Below are 24,177 nucleotides of genomic sequence, written 5' to 3' on the forward strand. Positions count from 1 at the left end.
TTACTGGCCTGGTAGCCTGGCTGCCCCTGGGTGGGTCCGGGACGGGCGTGGAGGCTTGAGGGTCTGGGGGTGCTCCGCCCCCGGCCTGGGGTGCTGGCTGGGCCTTGGGGGCTTGGGTCCTGGCTGTTGTGTCGCCGGAGCAGTGGGCGGGTGGGTGCAGGGGGGCTCAGCCCCAGTGCAGGGGACCTCTGGTGCATCGGCCGAACTAAGGGGCTCTCTAACTGGTGGGTAGGTTGTTATATCTTTGCAGGTGGTCTCCTCACTACAGGAGCTCACTCTGCAGGTGGGGGGAGAGATATAGGAGAGGTGGAGAATGAACTCAACCTGGGTGTCTATTGTCTTGTGTAGTTTGGGAGATGATTGGATGATGGGGTGGGTGCAGTTTTCTCTGGGGTGGAGTCGGGTGGGCTGCCCCGGACTCTGTGGGGCTGGGCGGTGCTGCTGCTACGGGCCCTGGTTCGGATGGGCCTGGGCCTGGGCCCCCTTGCCCTGGTGGGTTCCAGAGTGTGGGGGTGCCTACTGGGGTCAGCGAGGGAGCTGACCCCAGAGTCCATGCACACTCTTTAAATGTGCATGGACTCCTAAAGCTCATTCTCCTGTCTGTTTTTGTGGTGTTATTATTATAGAGCACCATAACAGTAACAATAAGTCCACTGGTGGCATCCTTTACACCACTGCATATGATCCATTCACTGAGTTTGGTGAGGCTTGCATGCAGCTGCTAGCTTGTTGCTGTGTAGCAACTGACTCTGCAGAAAGTTTGTGCTGACCCCATTCCATGATTTTATATGGCAAACTTCATCATGGCTAAGTTGCTGTCATTTCCAGAATCTTCCACTTTGTAATAACACCACTAACAGCTGACTGTGGAATATTTAGTAGAGAGGAAGTTTTACACTCCTGTCACTATGGAAGTGATTGGAACACTTGGATCCAATGACTTGGATGAATACTTGGGGCTGTGCAGTTCACTTCTAAAACACTGTTATACCTCTGCAGTCCTACAATTTTAATAATGAAGCAACAGTGCCATCATGAGGACAGAATCAAACATTGCGCTGGATAATTTTGAAGAAAGAACAGAGGTGAGATGAGGAAACAATAAATATCATGCAAACACTTCCACCACGAAAGCAAAATTACATGTCCTGTTATTCAGAAATAAAAACTATGCATTCTCAAACACACATTTCCTCTTCTCAAGCATCTCAGTGCACTTTGTTTATTCTTTGTTTTCTGCATTCAGAAAATGTGTATTAGGTAGCCACAGCCAAATAAGTCAAATTTTCCATCTCACACTTCAAAAGTGTATGAGAACCTGTCCACTGAAAAGGACAGGAATGAAGAGCCCCTCTGGAGGGCAGGTGTCCAGTGGTGAGTTAACAGGGCTGAAAGACGGGAGACAGAGTCCCTAACCAGCAATCAGATGCGGTGATCCAGCGCCAAAACACTGGGGCGGCTCAGGTCGTCCCTGGCCTCCTAAGTCCTGTTGAAGCCTGAGGCTGGGCAGAGATGGACCTCCTGGTGTGTTTCAGATCAGTGTTCTGCTGCACAATCCAAGCATGTTTCAGCTTGGTACAAACAGATGATGGGACATTTTCCTTCAGGATTAAAAAAAAAATTGTTCATAAATTTCGAAAATAAAATAATAAAAATGGAACAAACGAAAACACACACTGGTATCTCATTTCTGTCTTTATTTTTCTTTTTTACATTTGTCAGAAGGTTAACAAACACTCCAGGTTTGGGTTATCTTTGTTCAATATTAAAATTAGTTTAAAATACATGTGACAAAAGTCAAGAAGTCGTCAGAGTCACAAATTCATGAGCTTCAAGTTTATCAGAAACCAAAACCATTCAGCTCTGTAAAAAAAATTTCTGTGTCAGCTGCTGCTGGTTGGTTTCAAGGTGAGAAAAAAGTCTTCGACATCAAACAGACACCTTTACTGTATTGAAGCTGTTCTAACCAAAGCATGATGATCCTGTTTTTTTGTTTGCAGCTCTTTGGTTTTCGCTGTATTCTGCAGACAGGTGGGTGTCGGTTAGCCACAGCAAAACAGCAACAAATCAAAATTTCCACAGGACGTATTTTAGAAACCCAGAGACCCACGTGAGAAATGCAAGTGAGAGCGAAAATTTGTTGATGTTGCAGAAATCCAGGAAACACAAAAAAGCTTTGTTTGGTGATTTTTAGCTTTTTCAACCAAGATGAAAATACTTATAAAAATCTCTGTAACATGTGGATGTCCTCTAGTCTGAGGTGCTGGGATGAACCAGTTAGAGACCAGCAGCTGGACGTTAGTGGTTGGACTGGTGGACTACTTCAGTGAACAGTAGACGACGTCTGGCTCTGGTTTAAAGTCTGAACACAAACATACACAGTAAAAACAACAGGAAACATGATTACAAGCTTTGTAGTTTAATCAAGACCTCCAGTCTCCACCTCTCTGCATCACAAACATTCCCAGTTCAGACTGATTAAGTGTGAACTGGGATGCGGTTTGAGGTTGAGCCAGGATGTGGTTAGCTTAGCATGGCAACAGGATGAGCAGCTAGCTTGTTTCTGTCCTAAGTTAAAGATAAAGAGCAGCTGTACCTGGGACTCTTCGTTCTGATGGCTGTCTGGCCATAACTGATGTCTTCAGTTCTCCCTCCTGGGTAGACTACCACTGAATCCGTCTCTGTAGAATGAAACACATCTAAATTGCTGCACGCACAACAACTGCATTGCTTTTATGTTATTGCACTAAAGCTATTGCAAAACATTCTTCTTTTTTGTAAAGTGGCACAGTAAAGAGATTAAGCGATAACAACTATGGCTGTTTTCTTATCTGAACTCATCTGCTGTGAAACAGTTGTACACATGAAGGTTTCTTTGACACAGGACGACCACAAAGCTGTCATAGCGCCGTAAATGCTGACTGATGTATTTCACCATGGAGCACAAAGCAAACATCACAGCATTAAGGCTGCTATTCAGCCTTAGTTACAATCAGGTACAGAGAAGGCTCATGTTAATTAGAATCTTCAGGAAGATGAATGTTTTTCTTTTTTTTCTGCACAGCACTAAAATGAATGCTAATGTTCATAGATTCTGGTTGCTTGCTTTAGTATCTAGCTAGCCCTCGAAAAGGGGAATGAGCATAAAGGGAGTAACGTTGTTTCAGAAGCAGGTAATTTCAAATGCAACATGTCTATCAACTTAATAAACATCAGCAAACACACAAACTGTTTGTGTGCAGTTTGTCTCACAGTGTGTTGCTAGCTAAAGGTCCGGCTTTGGGACCATTAGCAGCTCACAGGGACTGAAAAGAAAGAGAGCTAACGTCACTCAGAGATGGAGAAAGATGAGAATAGAGGAAAGGAGAGGAAGAAGAGAGCTTAGAGTTAAAAATATGTGTTATGTTTTATTCAAAAACTTCCTTGAAAACAATCTGCAGTTTAGGTTTGTCACATTGTGATGGATTTAGTGTGTGACTGCTGCACAGTGGTTGTGATTTCATGGTCAGAGTTAGCTTACATCAAATGTAGCAGAGACCAATTTGAAACTAAGCTGATGACACTGACATTCATTTACTAAATTTCACCTTCACACTAACTTTATCCAGTCTAGTATAAGGACAGTGTGTACACAGTGTACTGTAAGTGTATTGGACGGAAATCAGTCAAGATAGCGTTTGAAACATCTGCTCACAACTTGTTGAATTCAATTTACAGAGAACAGGAAACCTCAGGGCAGCAGATCATAGCCTACTGATGGGATTTTCCCCACCCTGAACCACCGTGTGAGGTTCAGTGTACAGATATTTTCTACTTAGATAAAAAATATCTGTACTTTTGCCACCTCTGGTATTGAAACAGAGACAGAACAGATTTTTTTTCAGATAAACAATGAACAGCTCTGTGTTGAAACACCTGCAGCTGAAGTGTTTTCTTTCTATCAGAAACAGGATGCTGGACGACTGCAGAGCTGTTAGCTTCAGTTAACCACTGTTAAAAACATGATTGAGAAAATGTTCTCGTACCCATTTCATACCAAACTATACTCATAATGCACAAAAAGGTCACACATTTGCAGGTCCATTAAATTCTTCACTCATATTTTCTGTAAATATCCCCAAACTGTAAAGCTACACAGAAACACTCTTAGAAGAAAATCCGACAACTAAGCAGAAATTTTGAAAACATCCTCCTCGACATAATATTACCTCTCTGTTGTCTGATTGGCTGCTGCTGCTGATTTGATATCTTGATGGTGTCGTACATGACATGAGTGATGATTTCATCTTCTAAAACATCTTTATGATATTCTGAAATTTTCAAAAATGAAAAAAAAATCTAAATTAAATATTTAAACAGAGATTAAACTTAAATTGTTACTGTGGTCATAATAAATGTGAACTTTATTCTACTAAACAAACTCAGACGTGAAAAATGAGGAAGTCTGAGTCTCACCTTCAGGTTTCCTGTGAACACATCGTCTCACCAACAGAACCAGTAACACCAGTAGAACCACAACACAGACTAATCCAACACATGATAACGCAGAGAGAACAGGAGGAGAGGTGGATGTAGGTGGAGGTGTGGATGTAGGTGGAGGTGTGGTGGTGTGTTCGTCTAAAACAAAGCAAACACAGTCATTAAGTTGTCGTCACATTGTGAATGTTGAAAGCTGCAGAAACACAGACAGGTGAGTGTGTCACCTGTGACAGTGATCCAGCTGGATGGAGACTCTCCATGACCGCTGATGTCACACTTGTAGAGGCCTTCATCAGACCTGGAAACATGCTGGATGGTCATGTGACCTGTAGGCTGCTTCCTGATGAGGGAGCCATCTTTATAGAAAGCAGCTGGGAGGTTGGAGGGAGTGGTCTTTGTTTTACAGAGCAGAGTGACGTCATCTCCCTCCATCACAGGGAGGACAGGACTCTGCAGGATCACTGATCCACCTCAACACAGAGACAAACTACAGCATTTCATCCATTTACACACAGCTTCATCAACACTAACTCCACACACTCAGCTTACCAGTGACTGTCAGGTTAACCATGTTACTGATGGGACCCTCTCTGGACTCACACCAGTAAACTCCACTGTCTACTAAGACGATGTGGTTGAAGGTACAGGAAGAACCAGCTGATTCTCCAAACCCATCTCCACACTGAGTCCTGGTGTGTGTGCTTGTGTTTCTCCTCAGAGTCCATCCAGCAGAGCTGTCGTCCTCCTCACAGCTCAGAGACACAAAGTCTCCTTTAAAGATCTGAGAGCTGCTGGGACTCACAGTCAGACGAGCTGTGAGGGTTAAAATGAAAAACTGATGATCTGTTAGACTTTTGTCAAAAACAACAGAATGACGTAAAAGGTGTTTTGTTAAATAAATATGTTAAATAAATAATTTCATTCATATGTGAAACTGATGATCTGTTAGACTTTACATTGTGAAACATGAACCCAATCAGGTCATATCAGTGAGCATTTCTCAGGTTTAAACTGTGACAGAAGAAAGTTACTGACCTTGGTTTGTTGTGCAGCTCAGCAGTGAGATCAGAACTAAAGAGAAATGACACTCAGGTTGATTTGAGGTGAACATAAAGAACAACTCCACACAAACAGCTGACAAACACACAAACTCATCTCTCTGATTAATCTGCTAATTTTCAGTTTGATGCCAGCAACATATTTCAATAAAGTTTGGACAACAAGCGACTGAAAAAGTAAATCCCACAAGGTCATGTGTCAACTGTGCAGCTGTGTTGATATGAGTGAATGATTTGATCTTTTCACTGCCTGCTGTGTTTCCTCAACTCCTGAGCAAAGATAAAGAGTCAGTTCAGACCTGCAGTTGGTCCTCGTGGTGTTTGAACTTGAATTCAGCCTGATTTGTTTTTCATGTCTTCTCCTCCATCATCAGTTATCAGGAGAGCAGACAGTCAAAGTACAAGAATTCAAACAAACACAGAGATTCTACTTACAGAGCAGACACAGCACAGATGTTTCCTTCATCGTCCTTCTCACTCATTTGAGCTTTTTTTCATTTCACTGACACCAAGTAAAGCCCGCCCTCTTCCTCTGAGCACCAGCTTTCTATTGGTTGAAATACAGGCATGGTGGAGGACTGACTATTCTTCATGGAAGGACACAATTTATCCAATTATCCAAAACAAATTTAACTATTAACAAACAGCCTTTTTTTCCAATTTTTTTTATCATTTTTGTTTTTGTTCTTTTTAAAAAATCTTAAGCCAAAAACTTGTTCCTGAAAGCTTTAAATTGAAAGCTAAGATACAAATCAAACCAGGGAGTGCAGTAATGTGTTACACGTTACATGAAGGCTGCTGTCTGACTGCTCATCATAGTATCATTCGTATGCTGAGACATCAGTGCCAAAGAAACAATGTTCCTGCCTGATCTTAAAATCTAGTTTTCAGTGACTAAACCTAAATAAGTGGGTTCAGATCAGATCTTTGCCCACAAGGAAAAATGGAAAGATTACACGATGCATGTGATTGATGAACTGCAGTGGCTCTGTTCTTTCACTGCAATCACGTGTAAAAGAACAGAGTCTCCCCCTGCTGGTCATTAGAAAGAATGCAGGTTTAACATTAACAGGTTTAGCTTCTCCTTCCAAACCTGTGTTAAACACACAGGCCTATGTGTAATTCAGGTTAACAAAATGCAGAAATAGTAAAGCATAAGTACTGAACATATAAGTCTACTATAATAAATAGCAACAGAAGAGAAAAAAGAAAAAAGGCCTCAAAGAGTTCAGGGTGGTATCAACGATACTGATTCGATACTCTGTACAAAAATGTATTTTATTCATTGTATCTTTTATTTTGTCTCAAATTATAGCATCATAATGATTACAGGACATCAGATTACTTGTTCTTATCACTTAATAATGCAGTCCTCTCCTCCTCTTTAGAGGAAAAATATGTCCACTCCATTTATGCTCAACCATTGTTGTGAGTGTGCACGCCAATGGGCTGCGACACATTTATACAGCCGTATTTCACACATGATTATGAAAGGTGTACGAGGAAGTAGTTCCCTCCAGGGGCGGATCTAGAGAAATTGTCTTAGGGTGGCATGAGGGTGGCAAAGAAATCAAATGGGGTGGCAAAATAAAAGCCTTTTTTTCAAACACATATGCAGGTGGTTACATGTGGTTATAATGATTCAAATGCAGTAATTATACATGTTTTTCATATAAATATAGTCTATAACGTAATTATTGTCTGTAGCCCACATAATTACACACTTTAGTTACATAAAACATGTGAGTTTTGATTCTATGTACTCTATAGCCTGTATAATAAATATGTAGCCCAATAAGTATAAAATCCAGAAAGCTACACAACATGGGGTGTATCATTTACAAACACGAGTCTAACTTAAGTTTCACTGTTTTTTGTTAGAAAACAGTCACATTGTTACAGCTTAAATTACACAAAATGTCAGAAATCTGCACTGTCATAAACAAAAATTTAAACCAAAATTTTCATGATTTGTTGGATTAACCCTCTGAGGTCTGAAATACAACTGACCATTTCTGACTCCTTTTGAGTTTACGTTTGTATTTCACCCTCAAATTGTTTCATTTTATTTTTTCCCTTGCCTTTCATTCTTTTCAGCTCAACTGAATTTAGTTGTTTTTTTTTTCACTGACATACTGCATTAGTGTTACTGATCTGAAATCACACAAAGAACTTAAAATCCTAGTAGTATTTTTTTACTGTAAAAAACCACACAGACATGTTGAGTAAATTTTTATAACTTGAACTGCAAATATAAATTGTACATTTTGTAAACATATACAACTATTTATCTAAAAATGCAGCCAATACACCTGCAATTTTTTTTTCATTTTCTACAACCACTTAAAAATATTACTAAAACTAAAATGAGAGAACAATCAGGTGTCACAATAAGATGCCCCACAAGTGATGTGTGCCAGTAAAAAAAGTTTGTCCACCAAAAGACAGAACAGCACAGGGATAAGATTAGATTAGATTAGATTAGATAGAACTTTATTAATCCCTCGGGTGGGTTCCTCTGGGAAATTCAATTTCCAAAAAAGCACAGCACCGACAGAAGTTACAGAGTTACAGAATATTATATATATATATATATATATATATATATATATATATATATATATATATATATATATATATACACACACACACACACACACACACACACATATATATATAAATACAGAGACAATATAAATAAAATATACGAAGGGGATAAATAGAATAAATAGGAATAAAAATAAAAATACAAGTGAATTGCACATTTCAAGTATTGAGTATTAAACCTGCAGGCCTGACAACAGGAGGTGTATCATAAAACTTTCTACTCAGTGTTTACATTGCAAATGTGCCTTAGTGACATTCATTAGTGCCCTCAGTGACACACAAAACAAAATAACGACTACACAACACACTAAGTATACACTCCACACTAAACGTCACAAATCTCCCACATCTAAAAACTCTCTCCCTCCCTCGCTCTGTCTCGCTGCCGTTACCGTCGCTCCAAAAACTTTCCCTCTTCCTAAACAACCAAATCCCACGTGTTGACTTTTTAAAAAAAAATGGTCGACATGGCGCATTTTTCCACCAATAGGAAAGAGGTGGCTTTTTTTTTCTTTCTTTACTGTTTTCGCGCTGTCCTTAGAAAAAACACTATGCAATATATTCAGTTTTAGCATTTATATTCACTGTTGACTGTAACTACGCTCAAAGTGTTAATGCTATCTTATTTCAATAAACAACACTGTCATATGGAAAACTGGGGTGGCACTTGCCACCCCATGCCACCCTTCTAGATCCGCCCCTGCCAGGTAAAAAACAAACAAAAAAAAAATAAAGTGTCTGAGGGGGAAGGTAGAGCTTTCCGAAATGTTTCCACAGAAGAGGTGACTGTGAAGATGAACAAACACTGTATTTCACAGAGTCTCTGACAGACAGCACAGAGACGCACTGACACAGTCTGAACAGGTTTGATGATAATCAGAGAAATTTATCATCAAACCAATGTCTGTCTCCTGGGGCCCGTTCTTCGTACGTCGCTTACTACATCCAAGATCAAATCATCGCGCTAACTTTGAGCTCGCTAATCCGGTTCCCCGAACACACCTGCTGTTGACGATTAGTACAGCTGGATGAAGTAATGTGAGATCACTGGGTGTCGTAAAAGGGGCTACGCATCGAGAGTAGAAACATTGATCGGCAACCCTCTGATTGGTCGGCGCAAATGTCGAAGGAGCGCGCTCGGTATTTTTCGGCAGCAGAGCAAGAACTCCTGAGTGAGGGATTTCAGGAGTTTCAGAGTTTAATTAAAACGCAAGGGAAAAGGCTGCAAAAGCAAGGAGAGAGGGCTGGCAGAAAGTTGCTGACAAATTAAACTCGTAAGTAATTTAATAATAACAATAATAATGGATTGGATTGATATAGCGCTTTTCAAGGCACCCAAAGCGCATGACAATGCCACTATTCAGTCACTCTCACATTCACACACTGGTGGAGGCAAGCTACAGTTGTAGCCACAGCTGCCCTGGGGCAGACTGACAGAAGCCAGGCTGCCATATTGCGCCGTAGATTTATCATATCACACTATATTATATTATATTACATTATATCCTCTTTCACATTAGAGCCACGACAGGACCCACTAGAACATGGGAACAAGTAAAAGTGGAATATAAGAATATTCTACAGAATGGTAATATTTATCACTTATATTGCTTTTCGTCTCTTGGAAAGAGACCCTGAAATAATCTGTTTGTTTGTTCATAACAGCAACCAAGAAAAGGGCAGAGCAAAAAAAGACAGGTGGTGGTCTTGCACCCCCTCCTGGTTAAGTGAATAATACCCTCACGGGAAAATCGATATCTCTCTATGAGCACACTGTTGCGCTGAGCTAAAGGATCCTGTCTATCCCGCAATATACGCCGCGATCTAATCCTGTTTACATAAAGTAAACCTGCTCCCGAGCAGGTTTACGCTTACGGATCTGTTGCTATGACAGCAAGTCCCGGATGAGCTTCGGAGAACCGAACGATCCAAGATCACGCGAGATCGTCAACAATCAAATCCAGCTACCTTACTTAGCGAGGTACAAAGAACAGGCCCCTGGATGATCAGATCATCTGTCTGTACCTGAATGTTCACTGACAGTCTGAGAGTCTGAACAGCAGCAGGAGAAAAACTCTGAGACATTTCAAAGAAATCACAGGTAAGCTGACATTTCAAACAGGTTACAGTCCAACAGCAGGCTGGAATTAATCCTGACTCTGCTGTTGTTTATTTTTATTGTAGATCAAAAAACAACCAACAGCAATAGTAATAAACACAGCAGAAACTGAAAGACCAGCGATCAGTCCAACAGATCCATCCTTCTTTCCTCCATCCTCCTTCCCTCCATCCTCTGTGTCTCCTCCTGTCTGACCTGCAGGTGAGAAACAGGTGTGAGGTGTCAGCTGTCAGGTAGGTGATGAGTGAAGAACAGAACAGAATCAAACTGCTGTCAGACATTATCTACTGCACTCTGATCACATCACTCAGACCAGCTGCTTTCTACAAAGTCTCATCAACAACATCTTTAGAAGCAAACATCAACAACCAGGAAGCAGCTTCACCTCTGATCACACACACACTCAGCTCTACTCACTCACCTGGAGGAATGACAACCAGGTCGGTGCTGTTGATTAGAGTCATAGGTCCTCCCACTTCCTGGACGACACGACACTCGTATGTTCCAGTGTCATTACTCGTCACATCCTTCAGAATCAAAGACACGTCTCCATCCTTCATCTGTCTGTCCTGCAGATCCACCCGGTTCTCAAATGATGGATGCTGGTCGTCTGGAACAAACAGATCATCCCGATACAAAAGAACATATTCATCTCCCGGGTCAGCTCTGCTCCACTTTACCACTATGTTGTTGTTGTTTGGAGCTCGACATGTCAGAGTGACATCCTGTCCAGATTCAGCTGTGATGATTTTCTGGCCTGAAAGAGGAAAACAGCACAGAGCAGAGAGGTTAAAGGTCAAAGTACAACTGTTGACTTCTACAGCAGTCAATCAGAAACAATATTATCTGTCAATGTTTATAAAAGTATAAAAGTACAGTATATTGCAAAACTTACTGATCAAAACTATATAAAAATGATTTCTTTTACTGGTCCGTTGAACAAAAAAAAAAAAAGCTCCAGAAAGCAAAACACAAAAAATAGAGGAAGTGCTGATTGGACTGTACCAAGTGTGCCACACGATGGGAAATTCATAAATGATTGGAGCATTTTTTTTTCAAGTACCTGCTAATTTTAAATTAAACATTTCAAACAGATCAACAAATACAAGCAAACACACAAAGTGTTTGTGGGTAGTTTGGATTAAAGTGTGTTTGTGTGTGTGTGTGTGTGTGTGTGTGTGTGTGTGTGTGTGTGTGTGTGTGTGTGTGTGTGTGTGTGAGAGAGAGAGAAAGAGAAAGAGAAAGAGAAAGAGAAAGAGAGGGAGAGAGCAAATGAAAACAATAATTTCTGTATTCATAGGTCCTACAGGACAGGACAGAATCACTTAATCATTAAAAGTTTTTCCCCTGAAAACACTGCATTGACTAAATATTCTGTACATGCACATCAGAAAGCAGCCATGATGGCTCCTGTAACTCCTGCTTATATGTTGCAGATTGTAGCTGTTAAAATCAGCAAAGAGCAGAAAAGCATCAGAAGCAGCAGCAGGTCAGCTGATCACAGCCTGAACACAAAGAAAACAAATCTGCAATACTGATTATTATGGGACTCATTTCTAAGACACTTTTCCTATCTCAGATGGAAAGTTTCTAGCTGTTAAGCATCGAGCAGAGTGACGCAGTTGGAGTAGACATTTCCGTGTTCTCGAGTTCTGCTAAGCTGACACTTAGATCGCTTTATACATATGTATATATATATATATATAAAACCATTTTTGGTGTTTTCAGCGGATAATAAAATCTGACAACCTGACTCCTTTAGTTTTAATTTAAGGTTTAAATAAAGCCAAAAGTTGCAGATCTCAACTGCTCGATCCACCATTTTGTGTCGTACAGACACATAGATAGATAGAACAGCAGGCAGCCAGAAAAAAAAGTGTGAAGCACCAAAAAGAGGTGATTTCAAAGAGTATAAATGAAATAATGTCTTTAAAAGTGAATTTAACATGCATAATATACAAGAAAGAGACTTTATCAGACTGAGTGAGTCCACCCAGTCTCTTCACATACGAACAAACTGAACTCATATGATAATGACTCTACTGCAAACTGTTTATCACACAAGAAAATATTGTATAACAGTAAATTATAAAACCTCACCTGCAGAGACAAACAAAACAAAAACAAACAGCAAAGTCGAGAACACCAATGCAGTCACAGCAAACATTTCCGTGTTATCACTGTTCTGATTTAGTTTGTTCTAAATGTCTGAGTCTGTTGGTATTTTCACTGGCAGAACCTGGGTTAAAATCTAACTATATTAGTTTAAATTTTAGTTTAAAATGTAAAAAAAAAAGAACGTTTTCTTTCAACCAGCCAGACACACCCGACTTCTAAAACAGAAGCCGCGTCAGAGTGACATAATGACGGGGCGCACCGTAGGACATTTGGAAATAAGCGACATAGTTGAAAGAAAGTTTTAGTGTTCAGATCTTGAACAATCTCCACAGAACTAATCAGAACCTCTCATGTGTCAGTCGTCATGTATGAACAGTTTGTGTTCCAGTCTTTGAAGCAGATGTTTGTTTCTGACAGTAAGTTTCAGGCTCACAGCTTCAGTCTCCTGCCCCAACCAGCTTTGTAGCTGTGTAATGACATCACACTGACACACACATTACACTTCTTTGCCTCTGTCACAGCTGGATTACACCAACAGACATTAGGTCCACACAGACCCCACCCAGCCTTGTGTCTCCTTCACACACAGACAAACTGAATCAATATGAAAATAAGTCTTTGAGGAATATTGTTAACTATTTAATCAGAGTGACACTCATCTCAGCTGCACAGACAAACATGACAAACATCAAAGTGGAGCAGAGTGACGTAGTTACAGCAGACATTTCCATTTTCTACATTTCTGCTGATCTGACTCTTAGTTTCATCTAAAAGTCTGACTCTTTTTTTAAACAGTTTTTCTGTTAAAACATTTTTTATGCGTGATGTTAACTGAACTGTAACCATGACAACTGAAACTTTTTACCTAAAAGACTGAAAATGATTTTAGAAAAACACAGCAAACACTTACTGTTGTTGTATGGAGACCTGTTAAATCCTCAAACTCTCTTCTGATCATCAGGATGGAAAAAAAAATCCATACAAAGATAAAAAAGTGTGAGGTTGGTATAATCCATCTGCTCTTTCTGTAGGTCAAGAAAAACCTGATAAAGTCCCAGGAAGTTGATTCTGTTCATCTGGACGTAAAGTTTTCATTTGGAGAAAAATATCATCACTCATCCAAGTGACTTCTTCAGGCCACTGACGACTGAAGTCAACTTTTTTGGATTTCCTTACCTGGATGACTGAGCATGTATCAGGACACTATGATGAACCTATCCTTTATGTTTATTTAACATGAGCAGTTAAAAAAAAGTAAACAATAAAAAAATAATAGAATGTAACAAGTTAATCTGTGGGAGAACTCGCTGATGCCACAACGCTGATCTAACTGACTCATTTCACTTTGACATCCTGTTTTAACAGACACATCCTAGTACTCAGAACAGAACCTAACCACCTACATTTAACCACATATGTAATCTTACTGCAGTTACAGGAAACGAACTTCAACTGGTTTCAAAGAAAAAGGGTGGATCGGTAGAGACAAACTTCCAATCTGTCAGTGATTTATCTTTAAGTTGTGTTGGAGCCACAGAGAGCAAATCTTTGTTCTTCATGAAGAACCAGTGAGACTGTTTGGACTGTCCTATGAAACATCAGTGCAGGAGTCTCTCAGTAGATCTGTTTACAGTGAAGACAAAGAAACACCCACAGAGAAGACATGGAAAAAGCAAGCGTCAGCAAATTGTCTGCAATGCATGCAGCTCCTGCAACACTTCCTGTAAATCACATGACTCATATGAATCATATCACTGCACCTAAAAGGCTGAAAGCTCATTTTAAAGACTTGATGTTGAGGATTTCTGAAACCCTTGAACACTCCGCTGATCATCAGGACTGAACAACAGAGACACTTTAGATCTGTGTGACATTAGTGCCGATAGCACTTATTCCTGATTGCTCTGGCTGTAGGCTCAGATATTTGACAAGAAAATCCCATGTATGCTAGTTGTTGTTTTAGAAAGACACAGGTAGATGTGTAGAGACGACCTCACACTCCACTCTGTCTGTGTGTGAATGTAGATTTGATCCCAAAGCTGTTTATTAAACCACTCTTAAAGCTCTGCTGGTCAGGGCTCTTGGCTGAAGAAGAAGAATTATAAATAAATAATGTAAGAAAACGCACACAAAATATTTACTGACTGCAGCTGCTGAATAAAAGGAAAGTGAGATGTATTTCATGAACTGTGATACTAAGAAACTACTTTTGGATTTTAAAAGTGGTTACATTGCTCTTATTTGTAGAGCAGCTGCCATGCTGTAATACCCAATTTCACACTGCAAAAATGGCTAGTCTATATTTAGGAAATAAATACTACATTTGATACAAAAAGCACTGAAAACAAGTGAAATTATCTGTCCATGCAGCAAGTTTATTTTACTTAATAAGAAATCTTGAAATAAGATTTTTTAATCCAGAAATAAAAGAACACATTTGAGAATTGAAGAGGGTTAAAATAAGCTTTAAAAAGCTCAATTTAAGATAAAATTACTTGATATCAAGTCCCAAAAGTAAGTTAAATATGCTAAATTACAGTCTTTTTTTATGTTTTGAATTCTTACTTGCAGCAAATGAATGCACTGCAACGAGAAAAATAGTTCTAATACTATGAAAAACTACTCAATATTAGTGAAGTATGATTAATTTGTTTCTTGATTCAGGTTGGCTTATCTTAAAATAGAGCCAAATCGATATTAAATCCAGGCAAAAAAACCTTAAAACAGACCTTTTTCCTAGAATACTCCTTGGCTTCTACTGAAATCACAACCAGGACAAGAGTGATATATGTCAACATTTATTTCTCTCATGAGAACAAAATCCTTTTTTTAAACAATATAGGGCTGCTGCACAATCCCTAAAAGTCTAAATCAACCCTTTAAAAGGCCTAAACAGAGAAAAGAAATTACATTTTTGGCCTTAAACTTTTGTGACAGTCACATAGTCTCACAATGTTATAAATAATGGCATTACTGACTTAAAACTTTACATGCCTCAGGTAAAGTGTCACTAAGAAAAAACAACAACTTTCATTTGTAAAGCATTATAAGTAAAGCCGTTTCTCAGGACATTGCTAGGCAAATTAGGAACAAAGTTGTACAAACGTACTACAAAACTAAACAAACTGCAAATGACCTGATAAAATCCTGCTTGGTATTCACCTATTTCTCAAAGAACGACTTCCACTCAGCTATTGCTTTCTTATATGCACTAGTGGCATCTTGATCATGGATGGCATCAGTGATTACCTCAGTTTGTATGACAGAGAGGACCGTTGCAACACATTTTGGGTATGTTAAGTGCAAGGTGTAGTAATATGCCATCAACACCAACATTCCTTCCCAGAAATCCTCCAAGGGGAGAGTGGTCACTGGTATGTTTCCTACAGCAACAATGCTGGTTGTTCCATCAAAAAGCAGCACTGGGGAAAAGAGAGGCCGCTTCTCCAGGTATAGCATTGCATCTTCACCCGGCTAGAAAAGCACAAAAAAAGGACAAATTCTTCAAGATTTTAAATGAAAGGGTTGCTGTGCATCCAAACAGCTTAAGACACAAAAAGCAATATCAACAGTTTAGAATGCTCCAACTGATTTACTGTTGGAATAGAAGAAATAAATATAAAATATCATGAATATGAAATTTTGGAAATGTACACAGCAAAATCTCCAGTGTTAAATTAACACTAGAGAGTGTCTATATGGGTCCACACCTCTGAGTGTTAAATACAACACTGTTGAGTGTTAAATTAACACTTTGACAGTGTTATATGTTTAAAAGTAACCTAGTCAGTTTTGAAGATTAACAAAGGCTAACACTGAGCAGTGCTGATTTTCTAACACTGGAATATTTCTAACATTTTGATTTATTTTCCTGTGTTAGAAAATCAGCACTGCTCAGTGTTAGCCTTTGTTAATCTTCAAAACTGACTAGGTTACTTTTAAACATATAACACTGTCAAAAGTGTTAATTTAACACTGGAGATTTTGCTGTGTATTAATTCTGAGCATGAATTTTCTCTAGTTTGCAGCATTTTTATCATGTCTATTTGTGCTTTTTTTCTCATTTGTTTTTTAAAACTATTTCTTTTAACTTTGTTACATATTCTAGTTTTTGAAGGCCTTTTTAAATATATCATTTCACTGCTTCTACTTGTATCCTAACTGCAATGTGCTTTTGCTCTGTGCTGCCTCTCTGGAGTAGGTTTTGAATAACAATTAAGAAATCCTGACTAAGGAGTAATTTAATCCCTGCTGAATTGAACTTCAATCCACTCTTATTAAGCAGGAAAAGCAAAATAATAATATTAATAATAACAATACAAGTAAACAGAGTACAAGTTACAGTGGCTGGTATTGCAGCTGTTCGCACCTTGAGGATATGAAGGAGAGCCTCACTGGCACTTCCCAGCCGCTTTGGTGGTGTAGTTTTTGAAGGAAAAAGAGATGGAAGTGCATTGAAGAGAGTGACAGTAAAATCCACTGTGAACGGAGAAAAGTATCTCAACAAAGCAATCCGAACATATCTGATGTATGGATTTAATGTATGCAAAGGCCACTTACCTCCACGTACATCCAAGGGGAGAGGAGGTTTCAGGACCTTCTTCCAAATGCCATAGAACTGCACCTTCGAACAAAACTCTGCCCATCGACCCTTCATTTGATCTTTGTATTTGCAGTTGGAGCCACCAATGATGCGACGCAGTTCATCCATCGCCTATGACAAAGTTGTGCTCAGTTAGTCAAGAACTAACTAAACCTATCCAGAGAAAGCAAAGAAATTTAACTGAAGGTAGTTGAACTTACATTTCGTATGTCTTTGAAGCACGGGTATGCTTCAAGTATTTTTCTAGGCCTGTCTTCTTCCCTTGTAACATCTGCGTCAATAAAAGCTCGTCTGGCCTCAAACTCCAGGTCCAAAATTTGAGCAACGTCACTTTGGTTGGGTTTTGCATTGGGTTTCCTGTACATGTTGCTCAAGGTTTTGTAATGTCTTGCCTGCATCTTCAGGCTGTCATGGTCTGCTAGGGAAAGCAAAGAGCAATTGTAAGACATGGTGTAACTAGACTTCACAAAATTCAGATTTTTCTAATCAGTCATTTCTAGTAAGGTTGCATGGTTGTTTTTAAGTATAATATTTATGAGAATTAATGTTTAGGTTAAATATGTTTGAGTAATGAACTGACCCTATATGTCCTGATCATTTCCCTTTGTGTCCTTTTCTTATAATGATCATGGATTTATGTTAATTGTTAGTTTGAACAGAATCAAATATTAAAACGAAAGTTTAAGATGCCCGTGAATAAAACTGTGGTGAAAATAAGGTAAAGGTTGTTTACTGTGTATATCGTTCACATCAGTGTGAACAGTGATTATGAGCTGATGGATAAAAATATTTTAGGTAATTTGATCTATGACAGAAACACTGTGATAAGGCATGATAGATGTGACCAGCATGAGGATTTACATGTGTAAATAATCAGCACTGAGTAACACCCATTACAACACAAAATGTTAAAATACTTACTATGGTTAACTGGCAAACTGGAATGAGGGATCTATCATATGTTGATTTTACACACCAACTCGAGTTAATGCCAAACCACTATGATTTATGGAATAAACACTTAGAACGGGGTTCATTGCTTCAACCATATTTTGGAAAGAGCTGTAATAGGAACAGTCAGACTGAGAGGTAGATAAGGGTGATGGTGGACTTACCAACAACATCATCTGGAGGTGCAGTTGAAGGACCTATATCAGGCCTGGGTGCAGAGCATGAGGCTGACTTGAATAATAGTGGTAAAGCCAGCGTAGTATTGTTTGACGTAGTTGGTACAGTGGAGGGTAGCGGCAATTGGGATTCTTTCTCTGAGGAAAAAACAGAAGATGAACAGAATGGGTGGTCTCTTTGAAGTTTTAGATGTCCAAAAGTCATTAGTACAGCAGACCAAAGTACACACCTGCATTTGAGTTATCCTCGCTGAGGTCATCATTGCTCTCAAGAAGTATGGTATAGTCACTTGAACCACTTGCTTCACCACTTAGGTCACCTTCAGTCCCATTGTCTGTGTCATCTGAGCTGAAAAGAGTCTTCCTGGGCCTGCCTCGTTGTGGCATGGAGCCCTGCCTCTTCCTTGGAGACTTCATATTTTGGAGTCGTTTGTACAGTTTGGTGTAGATGGTCAGCTGTGGTAAAATAATATATTTTTGTACATCCTTTTATTATCTCACTCAATTTTAGATATTGTAGTGGGTAAAGAATGACTTACGTATGGCATGTGTGTGTCAGCATCACGTAACATGGGGTAATAGTCGACAATCTTCTGTGACATTGCTCTCATTTCGAGTTTGGAGGGGTATGTTACTTCTTTCCCCATGGGACTAGCACGGAGGATTGCAACCATGCTGGTGACGGTGTTCCTTACAAGTCTGCAACAGAGCTCCTTCGACATCCTACAGTCCTTTTCCTTTCCACTGTGGAGCAATGCAAAGTACTGACTGCGCACCATGTCCAACTCTGAATCTGTATACACCACATACTCTGGTGGGTCTGGCATTTTCATTTTTTTGTCCGCAGTGTAGGAAATGGGAGTGGAAGTTTGAGGCTGACATTGTGACACATCAAAGCCTAAGGGGTTACTCTCGCTTCGATGGAAAGTGTTGGCATCTTGGTCAGTACTCTTAAACTATAACAGTTGTGGGATATAAACAAAAATACACAATTAGGCAAATTAATGCTAGACAATATGGACAGTAATCATCTTCTTAGTGGTATAATGTGTATTTACCTTTTGGCTGATAAAATCCCAAATCTTCTTTCTACGGAAGAAATTTTCATGGCCCGGAAAAAGATCCTTTAGGTCATCCCGGGTAAAGCTTCTCAAAGTTTCCTCATCAATATTCGCAGCTGTAAAAGAGAAAAACAACTTCAAAAGTGATATTTATTTCTCTTTTCCTGGGCGTGGCTTATAACATATTGAGGTCATTTTTTGTCAGTAAATGTATTTTAGCAATAAGTAATATTAACAGGATAAAATGTCAAACTTAAAACAGTTTATCAAATATTTGGGAATGCAATAAAACTATTTTTGGGTGTCTTCAAGAATGATGTTCCAAGTCTATTTAGGCAAAGACAGCTCAAGGCTATAATGTGGATAAAGTTCAGAGTAGAGTACAATCCTAGCTCCAAGTTTCAGAAATGATGCTAACAGATGCTAAGGCTGCTTAGCTAACGTACCAAAATAACTGAAAAATAAGACTTACCCTGCAACACAGACAGTATGGCATCATCAAACTTGTCCATGCCGTGACAGCAGTTCTCTAGTTTGTTCCAAAGCCTCCACTCACAGTACCTGGAAATATCCTACAGCTTAAATAAGATCATTTAGCTAAAGTTAACACATTAGCTAGATTGCTAACTAGCAGCAGCCCTCACAAAACACGACTTTATCTTAATAACACCATTGTACCATAGTATTTTTCAAATCAACTTAATGTTACCAACCTTAAATTACTGTTCGCTTTGTTTAGATAAATAATTTTGATCTTCGTAACGGTCCTGATGGTTAACAAAGCAGGGGAAAAGAGTTTGTCCCGCGTGAAAGTAACATCACGACAGGAACTGAAAATGCGCATGCAGAAAATTATTTATATTTAAATTTTTTTAAGTAAAAAAAAAGAAAATAAAAATATAAATTCAGTCTTAAACACTTATTGCCTAAAAATAAATATAACTGATGTAATTTAAACCTGAAAAATTGGATAATTAAGGATACATATATTTTTAAAATCGCCTACCTTTCCCATGGTCCCACACTCTCATCTGTGGCCTTCAGTGGAGAGCGGTAAAGTAAAGCTGCATTGCTACAGCGCGAAAACAGTTCACCATGGCGCTCTGGAGATGTATGATCTGTTTTATCTTTGTTTCTTTAACTCTGAAGGTGCTCCTTAGCCACATAAATGCAGCTCATGGTCGAAGGCAGGATTTTTGGGTTTACTGTGGAATAGATGGCTGTGAACAAGATTTCAGAGTTTTTAACTCATTCTTTCGCCACATTAAACGGACGCACCCTCTGTATTTGACGAATGGAAGCCCACCAAGAGGATGGAGGATCCCCCCCAACATCCCACTCTTTAGGATCGGAAAATTTTGGTGTTTCAGTCTTTGCCAACTGTAGTACTGCAACAACAACCAGCACCGTGGAAATATCAACTGGTGGATCTTTGCCTGAAGTGCAGGAGCCTCAGGTTGTTGACAGCCCGATCACGGTAAGTGTTAAACTAAATAAAATGTAGTGTGGCTTCTGATGACAAATTTAGCTATGTCTAACTCCTCGTATTTGGTCCTATATTACTTTTAATCCTTTTCTCCATTTTTAATCAAGAGAAATTTAACGAGATCTCGCGATATTATATCGCTAGATATTGTTCTTCAAACTGTTACAAGCGATTTCCACTATGGTTGGATTTTAAATCACAATTTCATCCTGCAGGATGAAATAAAAAATAAATAAACAGAATAGCAGTTCAGTGTAGATAGTACAGGCTATGCTGCAGCCGGAGAAGGCACACACTCTGCGGCTGGCATGTCTCCTGGTGAAGTTTGCATCAAAGACACTCTCAGCGCGCTTAAATCGTTCAATGTGGCAGCAATTTGGGTATCTCGTAGGAATTACAGTTTCAGGTAAGACACGGAGTATTTGGAAGCACTGTAAAAAATCTGTTGGCCAGAAATACTGCCAAAACATGGATAAGAATGATTTTCTTGAAAATTAAATTAATTAATAAATGCATACAATAAAATATATCCATATACTAATACTAACATAAATTCTAAGTGCAAATCTAAATTACGTGATTTAAAAATACATAAATAATTTAATAAATACAACAAACATGTAAAGAAACTAATATCTAAGTGCGAACAAAAATTCATTATTTAAAAAGATAAAATCTTATTCTCATGAATCCAATCCCTAGCCTCATCAAAACAATGGACAACCCCTTTTTTATTGTTTCTTTGTCTTTGATTTCTTTTCCATTTCTTTTTTCTTTATTCCAAAGAATGAATATTATATTATCTTATATTATATTGAATATTCACAACTGTAACACTAGTCACTGTCATGCACTTTGTTTTTTAGTGGACCAATCATTAGGTGTAACTGATTATACCTGTTATGTAAGAATTTCTATAATTGGCCAGGAGTTTGGAGTAACTTTGTTTTTCTGCTCTAAAGGAAGAAGCTGTTGCTACAACATCCTTTACCAGACATGATATTACCAGATCTGCTGCAGCTTTTGCTATCAGTGTTCAAGAACAGTGCCACTTATCACAGGTATGTTATAGTCTTAATGGATCAATACATTACATAAGGCAATCAATGTCTTACTTGTTCATAATGGAATTCAGAATTATTATTTTTTTATATAAATGCAGAATAAGTTACTTTTGTTTCAAATGTTTTCACAGAGAACGGTCAAACATATCATCTCAGGAGTGCAACAGTATCAGGCTGTTCTTTTGGATACGCTCAAGGAAAGAATGAAGACAGTGTTTGAAGATAATGCCGAGGGAACCACTCAGCTTCAAGATGAGGCTTTGGCTACATTTGATAAATTCATGGATCCTTTCTCCACCATTGCATATGGACAGAGTAGAGCCATAGGGGAAATGTTCTGTCCAGTCAACGCAGAGGAAGTAGTAGTATCCCAGAAGATATGTTGGGTAAAGCAAGGTCTTTCAAGGGTCATGTCCATAAGGAACAAAAGTTTTTACTATGTACCATTAATTGAAAGTCTAAAGCAGTTAATGACTAATGAGAGAATCTTTACCATGTTGAACACTGCACCACAAAGAAGCAGAGAGGGATTCTTCTATGATTTTAGAGACGGGTCCCTCTTTACATCTCACCCCTTGTTTTCTCAGAGGCCAAATGCATTGCAATTAATACTGTACACAGATGAAATTGAAATATGTAACCCCTTAGGGTCCCATGCTTCTGCAAACAAATTGGTCATGTTTTATTATACTTTAGGAAATATTGATCCAAAATTTAGGTCAAAGTTAGCTGCAATACGACTTCTTGCTATTGCTAAAGCAAATGACATTTCTCAGTGGGGTATTGATGTTGTACTGAAAAGAATACTTCAAGATCTATCACTGCTTTACAATGGTGTAAGGATTGAAATGTCAAATGGTGAAATTGAATTGTTTGGTGCTGTTATAGCCATTTGCGGAGACACGCTAGCCCAGCATGAGATTGCTGGCTTTAAAGAAGGGATTGGTTTTGCTTATAGCAAATGTAGACACTGTGAATGCAACTTTGATGATATGCAAAGTGTTTTTGAGGAGAAGAAGTTTGTTCAAAGAACTCTGGAGAAACATATGAGGCAGTGTTTTGGAATAGATAAAGCAAGCACAGATTTATTGAAAGCGTCCCTCAAAACTACTTATGGAATTAATAGAAGAAGCAGACTAGTTGATGTTCCTGCATTTGACCTGATCAAACAAACTCCACAGGACATAATGCATGTTATTTTTGAAGGTGTTGCATCAATGGAAGTTAAATTTGTATTAAAACACCTAATTCTCTCAGGACAATTGGAATTAGACAAGTTTAATTCAGACATTCAAAATTTTCCTTACTCACCTCTTGAAATACGGGATAAACCATGTCCTATTACCTTTGGCACTTTAGTGGCTAACGACAACAAATTGAAACAGTCTTGTGGACAGATGCTAATTCTTTTAAAAATATTACTTTTTCTTTTGTATGGTGTGGAGAGTGAGTATGTTGTATTTATTAGAAAGTTAATTATGATAGTTCAAATAGTTCTTGCTCCCATTATTTCTTTACAAACTGTATTGCAACTGAGAAGTATGATTGAAGAACACCTGTATCAGTTCAAGCAACTTTTTCCCGAAGCCAATATAATACCTAAGCAACATTATATGTTGCATCTTCCCAGTCAAATCTTATCCCTTGGACCTTTAATAAGGAGTATGTGCATGCGCTTTGAGGCAAAGCACTCCTATTTTAAACAGTGGGCTTCTAAGTTAAATTTTAAAAATGTTTGTAAATCCCTTGCAAACCACAATCAATTTCTTGAGTGTTGTCAAAATGAAATAGGCACTGAACATCCTATTTTTGCAAAAGAAAAGGAATCCGGGCCAGTATCAGCTGTTAAAAATAATGAATATGTTAGGAAAAAAATTAAAGAATTTTTTGGAATAGATGTCATGCAGTCTGTTGTCTCAGTGAAATGGTATGTTCTAAATGGCAATAAATACATTGCTGGGAAGTCCATGATTATTGCAGATGTGGATGGCACTTTCCCTGTGTTTGGACTGATAAAGGATATCTTTTTGATTGACTCATCTTTTATTGCTTTTGAGTACCAACGCTATGAAACTTTGAATTTAAATGAAGACTTATTGGCATATGAAGTAACTGTGCCCATTGTTGCTCAAGCTACAGAATTAGCCCATGAGCTCATTGATTATACTTCATACTTTTCTATTAGTTTTAGGGACAGTGTGTTTGTGCCAATCAAATACAGTCTTTCTGATATTATTTCCCATAGAAATCACCCTTAAGATTAGGGTTGCACCAAGTATTGGCTTAGTGTAGTTTGTGATGATATCAGTTGACAGTCATTAAATGTTCGCTAAACCAATGTCAATGTTGTACCACATAATGCTGGCATGCTGTGACAAACAGCTGTCTTTGAAATGTGATTTGTATCATAAATTGTGGTTAATTTTTTTCCCTTATATGTACAACTTTGAAGTCA

The 24,177-nt window shown here is 38.6% G+C and overlaps 4 protein-coding genes across 7 annotated transcripts in view; 1 reads left to right on the forward strand and 3 right to left on the reverse strand.

The window, feature by feature from the left end:
- On the reverse strand, nt 1-10,229 carry LOC147334175 (uncharacterized). The gene is made up of 7 exons (XM_086285891.1): nt 10,118-10,229; nt 5,029-5,292; nt 4,704-4,949; nt 4,456-4,617; nt 4,209-4,310; nt 2,597-2,681; nt 1-277 (listed from the first exon to the last, which is right to left on the reverse strand). Exons 1-7 carry the CDS (start codon nt 10,227-10,229, stop codon nt 1-3), a joined length of 1,248 nt encoding a protein of 415 aa, XP_086142017.1.
- The window catches only part of LOC147334176 (coxsackievirus and adenovirus receptor-like), a 20,714-nt gene continuing 6,043 nt past the window's right edge, over nt 9,507-24,177 (reverse strand). The window contains exons 3-4 of the mRNA XM_086286825.1: nt 10,685-11,020; nt 9,507-10,458 (exon numbers count right to left, since the gene is read on the reverse strand). Of these exons, the coding sequence (XP_086142951.1) occupies nt 10,292-10,458; nt 10,685-11,020 (503 nt within the window). The 3' untranslated portion in view covers nt 9,507-10,291. The remainder of the gene's footprint in view (nt 10,459-10,684; nt 11,021-24,177) is intronic.
- On the reverse strand, nt 15,178-20,674 carry LOC147334177 (uncharacterized). 4 transcript variants are annotated; one of them, XM_086286492.1, is made up of 9 exons: nt 20,179-20,674; nt 19,645-19,733; nt 19,170-19,288; nt 18,651-19,067; nt 18,342-18,567; nt 18,100-18,249; nt 17,185-17,402; nt 16,751-17,095; nt 15,178-15,855 (listed from the first exon to the last, which is right to left on the reverse strand). In XM_086286492.1, the coding sequence occupies exons 2-9, from the start codon at nt 19,682-19,684 to the stop codon at nt 15,544-15,546; spliced, it is 1,827 nt and encodes a 608-aa protein (XP_086142618.1). In that variant the 5' UTR covers nt 19,685-19,733; nt 20,179-20,674; the 3' UTR covers nt 15,178-15,543. The 4 variants fall into 4 exon arrangements, with proteins under 4 accessions (XP_086142618.1, XP_086142621.1, XP_086142619.1 ...); XM_086286495.1 differs by having other exon boundaries at nt 16,751-16,860; nt 16,942-17,095; nt 19,645-20,674; XM_086286493.1 differs by having other exon boundaries at nt 17,185-17,399; nt 19,645-20,674.
- Nucleotides 20,467-24,080, forward strand: LOC147334178 (uncharacterized). The gene is made up of 3 exons (XM_086287744.1): nt 20,467-20,649; nt 21,603-21,719; nt 21,854-24,080. Exons 1-3 carry the CDS (start codon nt 20,467-20,469, stop codon nt 23,978-23,980), a joined length of 2,427 nt encoding a protein of 808 aa, XP_086143870.1. The 3' UTR covers nt 23,981-24,080.

The sequence above is a fragment of the Aulonocara sp. 'chitande type north' Nkhata Bay genome, linkage group LG3, assembly GCF_057382095.1.
Source record: "Aulonocara sp. 'chitande type north' Nkhata Bay isolate Kocher_YH1m ecotype deep benthic linkage group LG3, A_spYH_male_GT1.1, whole genome shotgun sequence".
Taxonomy (NCBI): Eukaryota; Metazoa; Chordata; class Actinopteri; order Cichliformes; family Cichlidae; genus Aulonocara; species Aulonocara sp. 'chitande type north' Nkhata Bay.